At 50.4% G+C, this 12446-nt stretch overlaps 2 protein-coding genes across 2 annotated transcripts in view; one reads left to right on the top strand and one right to left on the bottom strand.

The window, feature by feature from the left end:
• The window catches only part of PFKM (phosphofructokinase, muscle), a 58237-nt gene extending 52050 nt beyond the window's left edge, over nucleotides 1-6187 (bottom strand). Inside the window, exon 1 of the mRNA XM_065419335.1 lies at nucleotides 6049-6187. Coding sequence (XP_065275407.1) covers nucleotides 6049-6187 — 139 coding nt within the window. The remainder of the gene's footprint in view (nucleotides 1-6048) is intronic.
• A 3985-nt stretch (nucleotides 6188-10172) lies between these two features.
• Nucleotides 10173-12446, top strand: part of SENP1 (SUMO specific peptidase 1) — a 28306-nt gene continuing 26032 nt past the window's right edge. Inside the window, exon 1 of the mRNA XM_065419336.1 lies at nucleotides 10173-10237. The gene's annotated coding sequence lies outside the window, so the exon portion shown is untranslated. The remainder of the gene's footprint in view (nucleotides 10238-12446) is intronic.

Below are 12446 nucleotides of genomic sequence, written 5' to 3'. Positions count from 1 at the left end.
ACAGCCCTGCCCCCACCCCCTACGCAGATCCTGACCCTATGGAGGGCTCTACATGGAGCCTCAAAAATGGGATGGGGGGAGGGTGTATGTCAGTGCCACAGAGATGGTCTAGGGCAGCAGTTCTCAACCAGGGGTCCGGGGCCTCCTGCGGGGCCGCGAGTAGGTTTCAGGGGGGCCTCCAAGCAGGGCCAAGGTTAGACTCACTGGAGCCCAGGGCAGAAAGCCAAAGTCCTGCTGGGCAGAGCTGAAGTCCGGGCCCCTGAGCTCTGCCACTTGGGGCTGAAGTTGAAGCCGGAGCAACTTGGCTTTGTGGGGCCCGCTGTGGCGCGGGGCCCCGGGCAGTTGCCCTGCTTTCTACCCCCTAACGCCAGCCCTGGCTTTTATATGCATAAAACCAGTTGTGCCGGCACAGGTGGGCCATGGAGTTTTTATAGCATATTGGGGGGGGGGGGTCAGAAAAAGGTTGAGAACCCCTGATCTAGGGCTTACCTAATTCTCTCTCCTGCCAAATCTCCATATTCAGTGGGCATTTGGGCCAGTCACCAAGGAGAACCCCCAAGTCAAGCCCCCTAACTAGCATGGGGCTAGATTCTCTCAGGCCAATGGGGAGGCCTCCCCGACAGCCCTCAGTTCAGTCCCTGCTATAGGGCCTGCTCTCCTCCATGGGCTGCTAGCAGAGGACACAGTCATTGTGATGTCACTGGAAAGCCCAGGCAACTGTTTCTTTGTTCACAGGTTATGTCATCTCCATGGCCTGGAGGTCCACCCCCTCCCAGTGAGGCCTGATGGGATGGTCTCTCTGCTGCATCAGGAGGCAGCTAACCAGAGAGGGGATTTTTTTTTTTTAAGCTACCTCTCAACTTTGTCCGACAGTCCCCCGATTTCCATAGCCGTGAGGTCTGCGCCAGCTCTACTTTGCCGCCAGTTCCCCTGAGATCCCTCTGCTCCAGCACACTTGGCCGCTTCTCCTGGCACCGTACTCCTTCCGGTCCCAGCGTGGCAAGTGGCTCAGATGGAGTCCAATTCTGGCTGCCACGCTACAGTAAGTCATTAGGAACTGCGGGTTCTTAGCGTCTCTGAAGAGCAGGCCTCTAGGGCCAAGATCGTGATAAGCATTTAGGCATTGATTTCAATGAAAATGAGGAGCCTGCATACCTTTGAGGATCTGGGCCGAGGTATCTCATGTTGGTCACTGAAAAACTGAGGAATCAGCAATCAGTGGCCACTTTAAAAAAATATTGGCCAAAGCCTCTAGCTCCCTACAGTTGTGAAGGAAACCTTCCCAAGGTGAACCAGCTGTTGCAGCAACCCAAACGTTTTAAGGAGCAATTTGAAGAAGGAGAGGGCACTTCAAGACACTTTCCCTGCTCCACCAGCATCACAGTACACTACAGTCTTCAGCTACCTTATGGCAGTGTTTATTTCCCATTCAGATCCTAAGAAATCCTTAGAAAGCTTGTCTGGGGTTACTCATGCAGGGCCACTGCCCACAACCTCCTTTCCTGCTGTGTCTACAGGGCTAAGGAAACAAGCCTGCAAAGGGCTAAGTGGATGGAGATCAGATGCAGCTGGGGAGGGAGGGCTGGATTTTGGCTACTGTGAGAAGGGGAAAAGGCAGTTGTAGTTGCCAGTATTGACTGGGACAGTTTTGCACGGACTCTGGGGAGGCAGAGGGAGATGGTGTGGGGGAGTTAGGGGAGGGGACAGAATGCGGGGAGGTTGCTAAGTGTGTCACTGGGCAGCTGGGGGGGGCGGGAGCAGGGGTTGCTGGGATGGGAGGGGAATCTGTTGGCTTGGGAAGGTGGAGTGGGAGAGAAGGAGTTGAGTAACGGGGAGTCAATGGGTGAGTGAGGGAAGCAGGATAGGGTGTGAGTAGACTGAGGGGACAGTGAGTCAGTCTGTAGTAGCAGCCCCTCCCCTCCGTGGAAACAATTAGTGTAGGCCTTAGAACAGGGGCAGGAAAACTTTTTGGCCTGAGGGCCACATCTGGGAATAGAAATTGTATGGCGGGCCATGAATGCTCTCAAAATTGGGGTTGGGGTGTGGAAGGGGGTGAGGACTGTGGTTGGGGGTGCGGACTCTGGGGTGGGGCCAGGAATGAGGAGTTCAGGGTGTGGGAGGAGGATTGGGGTTGGGGCAGGGGTGCAGGAAGGGGTGCAGGCTCTGGCTGGGGATGAGGGGTTTGGGGTGCAGGAGAGTGCTCTGGGCTCGGATCGAGGGGTTCAGAGGCCGGGAGGGGGATCAGGGCTGGGGCAGGGGGTTGGGGCGCAGGGAGAGGCTCAGGGGTGCAGGCTCCAGGCAGCGCTTACCTCAAGCAGCTCCCAGAAACAGGGGCATGTCCCTTCTTTGGCTCCTACACAGAGGCATGGCCAGCTAGCTCTGCATGCTGCCCCATCCGCAGGCATCCCATTGGAGCGCCGGAGGGGGCCAGTGGAGCATGCAGGAGCTGGAGGGGGGCCATGCTGCTGCTTCTGGGAGCCGTGTGGTGCAGCCCCCGACCCTGCTCCCCGGCTGCAGTGCCAGAGCGGGGCAAGCCCTAGACCCCACTCCCCAGCAGGCGCTCAAGGGCCGGCTTAAAATGGCTGGCGGGCCGGATGCGGCCCGGGGGCCGTAGTTTGCCCACCCCGCCTTAAAATACATCATGAGAGTATCCTTAGGGCTGCTGGGTGTTGTAATGGGAGCTATAGAATGGCATAGCTTTAGCTGCTAGCACTATTCCTGGCAGGGATGTAAGCATCCCCATCCCCTCCTGCTACATGGGCTGGGGTGGCAGCTTCCAAGGGTGGGTGTTTTAAACCCCAGGACAGTCCTGGTCAATACAGCAGAGTTGGGGAGAAGTGATAAGAACCAGGGGGCGCCCCAACCTGCGAGATGCATGATCACACACTGTTCTTCCTGCAGAACCTGTCTCACAGGGCACACACTGAATAAGGCAAGGGGATGCAGTGACTGATTCCTGCCTCATTCTAACCTTTATTTGTTTGTGGTTAAACACTGTGCAGATCCGCTGAGGGTTATCTATGGACCTGCTCTGAATTAACGCCCACTGTCACTGAGCATAATCTGGTGCCTGGGATGGATGCTCCATGGTGGATGTAGGTGGGGGAACCAGTTCAGCAGAGATGATAAAAGTAACGTATTGCAAAAACAATAGTGTATTTCCACAACATTTAAATGTATTTAAAAATAAGTAATTTAACTTGATGCCAACAGAGAAAACATTTGATTTTTTGGTAGACAGGCACCACGTGTCCTGCTTGTGACCTTTTCTCTTTACTCCTGATCGACTAAGTGATTTAAAAATACATGTTGCGTCCTTCCCACATTCACTGCTGCTATTACTTGAATTCTAGCTGAAGCGCCTCATGAAATCGGAGCCCTGCTGTGCTAGGTGCTGGACATACACTTTGTAAGAGACGGTCTCTGCCCCAAAGAGCGTGCTATTTCCCTATTTTACAGATGGGGAAACTGAGGCACAGAGCGCAAGCCCATGATTCAGGAAGGTAGCTAAGCATATGCATCACTTCCATGACTTCAGTGGGACTACTCACATGCTTAAGCAGGTGGCTGAATCAAGGTCTGCATAGCTTACCTGAGATCAGATGGGGTGCATGTGGTAGAGGCAGGTCTCCCGAGTCACAATTCGTAGAGTTTAAAGCCAGAAGGGATTCCTGTGATCATCTGGTCTGACCTCCTGCATATCACAGACCACAGGACTTCCCTGGATTAATCCCTGTTCGAACTAGTGCATATTTTTAGGGGGGGGGGGGACTCCAATTTTGATTTAAAAATTTCCAGTTGAGGAAAATCCGCCACAGCCCTTGGTGAGTTGTTTCAGTGATTAACTGTCTTCCCTGTTAAAAAATGGAGCCTTATTTCTAGTCTGAATTTGTCAAGTGCTTTAACCACAAGACGCCTCCTCTCTCGCATCCAGCTTGGCCAATGGGGCAGGAGTGCAGCAAGAACACAATGAAAGCCTGTGTTGTGATGTAGACAGGATTTGCCTGCAACAGCTAGTTGAACAATTATGAATAACAAACGCCCTTGTTAACAAACCAACCAAAATAATGATCAGTTGGCTAACAGTTAATGAACAGAGGAAAGTTAAATTAATTGGCTAACATTCGTGAACTGCAAATTGAGGGCTTGGCTTTAATCATCACACACATTCCCCTTGTCAACTGTCTTGGTTGTCTCTCAAGGAAGAGAGGTGTGGTTAGCTGAGGGAGCTCTGCAGGTTGTCAAACCTGATGGTGTGCAATTATAACCCTTCTTTATTAAGTCGATGCCATCAGCCAGATTTTCTCTGAGCTCCCTTCATGCTCCGAGCTGAAGCACTGGGGCTGGTTGAAAGTTTTCCATTTAAACTCTTCTTGATGGAAAATTGGGGCTTTGATTAACAATTTTTTCATGAAAAGTGTTGGCTTTCTGCAGGGAATTTTGATATTTAATGAAAAAACTGAACACCTGAAATCCAAAGAGATTTCACGTTTGGGCTGAAATATTTCAGGTCTTCCACCATCGCCCACTGGTGGGAGGAGGGATAGCTCAGTGGTTTGAGCATTGGCCTGCTAAACCCAGGGTTGTGAGCTCAATCCTTGAGGGGGCCATTTAGGGATATAGGGCAAAAATCTGTCTGGGGATTGGGCCTGCTTTGAACAGGGGGTTGGACTAGATGACCTCCTGAGGTCCCTTCCAACCCTGAGATTCTATGATTCAATACAAAGATGATTAGTCTTAGAAGTGTGACAGGAAACTCCCTGAGCAGGGTGGCCTAGAACTCACCAGCATCCACATGGTGGCGTGATTCATATACTAAGTAGTTGTGCTAGACAGCTTTCATTCTTGGGACGGGGCCATCTCCTGTACCTGGGTCAGATGAAAAAACCCAGCCTTCCACCCAACCTGTCATGCCTGGGCTCATAACTGAATGCCCAGTGGGAGAGTGTGTGCTAACACAGGACTAGCTGAGTCATCCAGCCAGATTTCAAGGGATGTACACAAGACCAGACCCCTCTTTATTATCACTATGATCTGATGGCACTCATTTGTAAAGCACACTTGGCATGATGGGTCCTGGTATCTACGGAGGGAAAGGCCAAAGGAGCAGCAAACTGTTTTTACGCCGATACATAGAACTCACTGAGTGGTTATTGGTTTGTCAAGCACCAAGTACATTGTCAGTGCCCAATAAATAATAATTAATAATAGGTATTTCCCACACCTGTACCTCTCCATTCGCTGAAATCCCCAAACCCTCCACCGGATATTCCCACTACATCTCTCCCTGCTCATCCACTAAAGTGCCATCATTTTCTACCCTCTGCTGTCATTCCCTCTCCTCCATCGAGAAACCTCACTATCAGAGGGGTAGCCGTATTAGTCTGTATCCACAAAAACAATGAGGAGTCTGGTGGCACCGTAAAGACTAACAGATTTATTTGGGCCTAAGCTTTCGTGGGTAAAAAACCCACTTCTTCGGATGCATGGAGTGAAAATTACAGATGCAGGCATAAATATACTGACACATGAAGAGAAGGGTAAGGTAACATATTTATGCCTGCATAAATATACTGCCTGCATCTGTAATTTTCACTCCATGCATCTGAAGAAGTGGGGTTTTTACCCATGAAAGCTTAGGCCCAAATAAATCTGTTAAACCTCACTATGTTTCAATTAAAACCTTCTGATGAATCATTTCCCCCCACCCCCATTATTTGCAGTTCTCAGCACCAACGTGCCCACCGGCACCCAGACCCACTCCATCCAAATCCTCTTCATATCCCCAGCCTCTCCCCATCCCAGATGCATTCCACCCCGTACCCTGTGTGCATGCTCAGTTTCCATTCACTTGTTAAAGAAGGGCTAGATTGTGATGTCCTTGCTCACTTTGGGTAGCATCTTATCCCATCAGCAGCCCCTTATAATCAACCAGGTGATACCTGGGGAATAAAGCGCTACCAGGTGCAAGCAAGCGTGTTACAATCTGATCCTAAGCGTTTCAGCAACAAATTACTCATCAGTCTGCAAATATCAAACTCCACTAACCTGGTGGCTCTTTTTTTTTCTGGGAGAACGGGAAGAAGGTGAAGAAAAAGAAAACTGCGAAAGCAAGTGACACAGAAATGAAAAGTTTGGACCCAACTACAGAGAGGTCCAATGGAGACCACATAACCGGAAAGTGCATGCTTTCCTCCCTTGTATTTATAGACATTATATCAGCCCGCTGGAGCAGCTGCCTCTCCCATGCCTCCCTCTTATTGGCTGATATAAAGGGCATGGCCTTACATTGAAGAGGTTTGAATCACATTGCCTTACAAACTAATTTTAAAAACCAGGGCCTGATTCCCACTTACACTAAGGCCTCTTTATGTCACTCTGGCAGCGTAAAAGTGCCTTGAAGTGGGTATAAATGTTCTCACCCCCCACTGAGAGCACCCTCCGCACAGAGGGCCACTGTGGCTGATTCAGAACAGGGATAAAGGCTCTACGACAGCTCTACCATTAGCCCACAGCATAGGAAGTGGATAAGGGGTGTAGCCAGAATGCACCGCACTGGCCCCTAGGAAGTAGAGTGTAAGTCAGGACAGCCCTACGTTTCTCTGACTTACACCAGGAGTCAGGCCAGGCACGGCCACAGAATACAGGGAATGCCAAAGTGGCTTCAATCTACCTTAAACCCCCACCACCCACACACCGTTCGTTCCTGCCCCAAGTGCAGAAAAATAACAACACCAGGCCTATAAAATTTACTTTATTTCAGTTATAAATGGTTAATTTCAACTGCTCAGCGAATTAAAGTTACAAACAGAATGGCCTCTTGGATTCTCCCTGCAGAAAGCACCATCATGATTTGAACGAACAGCAGGATCGTATTCTGCGTGAACTACCACAAAGGCTACTCCCGTGGGAGTTGGAGTTCTCCATTCATTCCATGAAAAGAAGCCCCGAGCTAATGGTATTACTTCTAGTTGAGCAAAGGATGTGAAGACAAATAATTAACCAGACTGATTCATGGGCATGGCTAAGCAACCAGAAATCACAGGGAGGTGGGGACAGCGTCCCAATACAATGATTATTATCTCATGGAAGTGCTTTGTAGTGAATGGGTCCAGCATCATTAGCGAAGCTGACAAGTTCAAGAGGAATGCTGTAATCTTGCATGTACACAAGCAATGGATACGAGTCCTTTCATGGCCAAGAAGCAACACAAATCTTTTATTTACTCCTGTGAGGTAGGTTTTAAATATAAAAAGACAAACGCTGGATGACGGCTGGGTCTTGTAGTGTCACCCGTCAAAGCCAGAATACAACCTCAAACACAAACACATTTTGAAGGCCAAGTCAGGGTTGAGAGTATGCTCCTTCAAACATAATTACTTCTATTCAGTGAGCAACACAATGCGAGTCACACAACACATGGCAAGACAAACAGGCCCACAGGATGATGGGAAAGGTTATAGGGAATAGGGAAAGACTAGTTCAAAAATACGCAAGGGAAACAGTAGCTCCCAAGATAGTATATATTGCCTGATGCCAAAGACTGTATGCATCAATGCCTGGAGACAATATTGCAGCTTCAAAAAGAGAAAGCAGGTCCACAACCTCTCTTGTTCTGCTCCCCAATGAGACTGCCTTGTATTATTATTGCTTATTATTTGTAATATGGTAGACCCAAGAGGCCCACCATAGGGAAACATAGACATCAGCCAGGGTCCCATTGTGCTAAGTTGGAAAATATAATAAGAGACAGTTCCTACCTCAAAGAGCTTGCAATTGAAATAGACAAGACAGACAAAAGGTGGGAAGAGAAAGAGAGGCACAGAGACAAGTGACTTGCCCCAGGTCACACAGCAGGTCAATGGCAGAGCCAGGGCCGCCCAGAGGATTCAGGGGGCCTGGGGCAAAGCAATTTCGGGGGCCCCTTCCATAAAACCAAGTTGCAATACTATAGAATGCTATATTCTCGTGGGGGCCCCTGCGGGGCCTGGGGCAAATTGCCCCACTTGCCCCCCCCCCCCCTCTGGGCGGCCCTGGGCAGAGCTGGGAATAAAACCAGATATCCCAAGTAGAGCAAGGTGACATTTTTCAGATGAATAGTTTATTTGCTGAAAAACGCAGTTTTGATCGACCCAAAACTATATGTGAATTTGCCCTGGTTGGTTTAGGTTGTTAGTCTTATAAAGCCAAAGAGAATGACAATGACACTTTAGTCTGGTGATTAAGGCACTCACCTGGAAGTAGGAGATGTGGATTTAAATCCCTCTTCTGAATCAGGCAGGCAGAAGATTTGAATTCACATCTCCTACCTCCCAGGTGAGTGCCTTAATCACCAAGCTAAACAGTTGTTTGCTTTCCCTGGCCCAATGAGGAACAATATTTTATACAAAGGAGAAGACCTTCAACAGGAGAGCTTGAGACCAGACTAGGCTATAGCCTGATGGTTGGGCTGCTCACCTATGTGGGGGGAGATTTGAGTTCAAGTTCTACTGCAAGAGTAGGGATTCAACCCTGGCTTTACCACATACAGGCAAGTACCCTCGCCACTGGGATAAAAGTAAACACACAGTTTTCTGCAGCTGACTGAATGTTTTCAGTTTGTTTTGATTTAAGTTTGCTGGCCAAACCAAGTTCCAGTATGGCATCTATATGTACCAGGCCATGCTGCCTCAGCAAGCTTCATAGAAAGGGTCAGGTGCACTCCAAGTTTCCCTCATTTCCACCGACCCCTCCAGCTGAAATATATTTTAAGGTAGTTTCAGCAGAAGTGGGTTTCTGAAAAGCAGCAGGGCTGGCCCACTCCCAACTGGAGAGAGCAGGATAATTTATTAAAGCAGGGTGAAAAATATTTTTTTGGTGAAAAATTTAGATTTTTCAACCAAATAATGTATTTATTTATTTGGGGGGGGGGGGTCAAAAATGTCAAAACTGAACTGTTTTCACAATACATTTTGATTTTGAAGAAAACTGAAAAATCTCAACCAGCTGAGTGACTTGTATAGCACCCAAATGATAGGTCCTTTGAGGACAAGTATGAAGCCAAGAAGATAAAGTCCCTCCTCCAAAGTACACACCAGGCTAAAGGCTTGTCTACACTCAAATGTATACTGGTATAAACTAAGACATACCAACAGTTATTCTGGTCTCACCTCCTGTGTGGACACTCTTATTCTAGTATGAGTGCCTTCTTTTGGTTTAGTTTATGTCACTGGGGAAGGGGCTTAAGATAAATGAAAAAAGCCATGCTTATACCAAACTAAAAGTTTCCACGTGGGGGCTATCCTGGTATAACTGGTAAATCTTGCCTGTGACAGCATACAAAATGCAGTGTTCTGTATATGTATATGACCACATGCGTCTGACGAAGTGGGTATTCACCCACGAAAGCTTATGCTCCAATACGTCTGTTAGTCTATAAGGTGCCACAGGACTCTTTGTCGCTGTATATGTAGGTGCTTTTGGTCTCCATCACCAGGGCTGGGATGTACAGGAACGCCATGTCACTGAACACGGATGTCCGCTGCTCACTCCGTTGAGTTTGGATTTTGTTCTTTAATGTCACTGTCTCTCTTTGTGGGGGGGGGGGGGGGGCAGGTGGGAAGAGATTTTTAAGGAAAGCTTGAAGGTTCCCTCCCCCCTAACTTTTTAACGTACCTGCATCTGCCACCAGTAGGGTGACCAGACAGCAAATGTGAAAAATCGGGATGGGGGTGGAGGGGTAATAGAAACCTATATAAGAAAAAGACCCCAAAATCGGGACATCTGATCACCCGAGCCACCAGCAGGCTGCATCGCTCCCAGGTGACCCCCAGCTTGTTCTCCTCCATGGGGATTTTGCTCCCCCCCCCGGGTGCGTGACCCCTCTCCCCACTCTCCTCCCCCCAACCAACCTACTCTGAGCCCGACCATCCCCCCTACCCCTTCAGCCCCCGGAGCACTGCGCCCCCAGCCCCCCCCCCCCAGGGTGACATCACCCCCTCTGCCTCCTCCCCAGAGCCCCCCTCCAATCCTGGGGGGGTGACACCGACCAACTTTCGCTCCTCTCCAACCCCCCCCGCGCGGACAGCCCCACTCTCCTCCCCCCCCCCCGGTGACGCTGACCGCGCGTTTCCCGACCTGCCCCGCGCCGAGGCGCTCGCCAAACGATCACTTCCGCTACAGCCCGCCTGGTTTCCGGCCGCCTCGTTGCCGGGATTTGGGGTGAGGGGCCCGCGCGCTCCGCCTGGTTCCGCTTCCGGTAAGAGAGTCCTGCCCGCTCCCGGTGCGCCCCCCCCCCCCGAGACCTCGGTCCCCCCCCGCCAGCTCCCGGCCCGGCCCGTGAGGGACCCCCGGGTCTTTCCGAGCCCGGCCCCTCAGCCCTCCCGCCGGACCCCCTCCTCCGCCAGACCCCGCCGTGCCCCCCCGCTCCCCCCCCGCTCCCTCTCCCTACCCCCGAGTGCCTCCCACCATGTCCCCCTACCCCATTCCCTCTGCTTCACCCCGGTCAGACACCCTGATCCTTGGGGTGTCTCCCCCCCCCCGACAGTCCTCTCCCCCACCTTCCCGGCTGGCCCCCTCCCCTCAGACCCTGGTGGTGCCTCCCCCAGAGGTCCCCACCACTGCTGGTGCTCTGCTCCCTCTCCTTGGTGGCCCCCCGTAGCTCTGACCCCTCTTCTCCCTCCCCACCTGCAAACTCCCCTGTCAGACTCTCCGACCCCTTCCCCAAATGTGTCTCCTTGTCCCTAATGTCCCCCTCCGCTGCTACTTCCTTTCCTGCTAACATCCTTCTGAGACCTCATGATCCCATGGTGCTCCCTCCCCCCTGCAATAACCGTTACCCCCAATAATTCCTTGTGTCCCACCACTTCCACCACCTGCTAACATCCTTCTGTCAGATTCCTGCGTCTTCCCCTTCAGACCCCTGCCACGGTGGTTGTGTGCACCGTCCCTGCCCTGTCGGATGCCTGTGTCTCTCCTTCTCTTTCCCCATTGGACCCTAAACACACATACCCCTTGTGTGTCCCTCTCCAGCTTGCTAACATCTCTCCTGTATCTCCATCTGTAACCCCTGTTGTCTCCTGCACCTGTCACTATCCCCCTGTTAGGCACCCAGTGTGTTTCTCCCTTATCTAAACCTGAAACCTGCTGTGGATCTCCTTTCCTCCCACTGACCCATCCCCCTGTTCTCCCCACCCCCACATACACACAGTAACCCCTAACAATTCTTGGTGTTCCCCTCTATCTAACCTCTAACCCCTTGCCATGTGTGTTTCCTTCCCCACTTGCTAACATACCCTCTATTCCCCCACCATAACTCCTAACATCTCCTCATGTCTTTCTTCCTTCCATAGTGACATCTCCCTCTGTTATCCCCTCCATAGTCCCAATGCCCCCTGTCCTGGTGTGTGTGCATCCCATCTGCTAACACTCCGCTGTGTCCCCCATGCTCCTAACAACCTTGGTATGTGTCACCCCCAACTACTGAAATCCCTTGTTCTACTTTGTAACCCCTAATACTTCCTCAGTGTCACTCCCGCTCACCAATTTACCTCTTGATCTCACCCCTTAATCTCCATCATCCCCCGATATAGCCCTCCTGTAAATCCCCTGTAATTCCTCCATAACTCCTAAAACCACCTAGTGTCCTCCATGCCCCCATCCCAGCCAAAGAAACCAAACACCATCCATGTTGTGCTTTGTACAGAATAAACAGTAGGAAAGGAAAATATTGTAATATCCTTACCTTTTACTAAAGGGAAAAGGGAACAAGTTCCTTCTTTGGAAGCTTTCCCTTTACAAGATCTAAAGGAGAAGAGCCTAATGTGGTGCTTACTGTTGCTGCAGGGCTGTAAGCCTCTGGATCTTCTCTTACAAAAAGTATGGTAGGAACTTCAAGACTATATGTGATCAGGAGCTCAGTTTTATGGCTCATGAACCCCCTTTAGCTGGGTGTTTGTGGATATTTCTGACTCTGAGGCAACAAGAATATCACGTATTGAACCTTGCAGCAGCTAACTGCAGACCTCCCTTTCAAGTACTAGACCTGTCCATTCTTTCAAAGCAAATAGATGGGAGATCAAATCATCCAGCACTGGTTCCGTGGCCAGTCTTATTCCATGCTGCACTGGGGAGCAGAGGAGCTTCTGTCAGAGGGGAGAGTGCATACCTGTGGTCTAGAGAGCCTGATGGCCTATGTCGTTGGTGATGTGAGTGCAATTTGTTGCATTTCAGAAGCATTCTTTAGGAGTTTATATAGTGGTAGGTAACACATCAGTCAACTGGGTGTCTGGCAGACCAGATGAGTTATGGGACTGTCCCAGGAATGAAGGGGGGGCAGTCCCTGGCATGTAGAAAAGATGGCAGCTGCCAACATTTAGTGCAGAAAAAATGGGTGCACAGCGTAACAGACTGAGATGGAAGCTCTAAAACCTTTGGGTAGCAAGTTCCAGCTCTCCTGCTGTCCCTGT

The sequence above is a fragment of the Emys orbicularis genome, chromosome 19 (genome assembly GCF_028017835.1).
Source record: "Emys orbicularis isolate rEmyOrb1 chromosome 19, rEmyOrb1.hap1, whole genome shotgun sequence".
NCBI classification, from domain to species: domain Eukaryota; kingdom Metazoa; phylum Chordata; order Testudines; family Emydidae; genus Emys; species Emys orbicularis.
The sequence above is the reverse complement of the archived record's forward strand: the minus strand, read 5'-3'. Positions and strand labels throughout refer to the sequence as shown.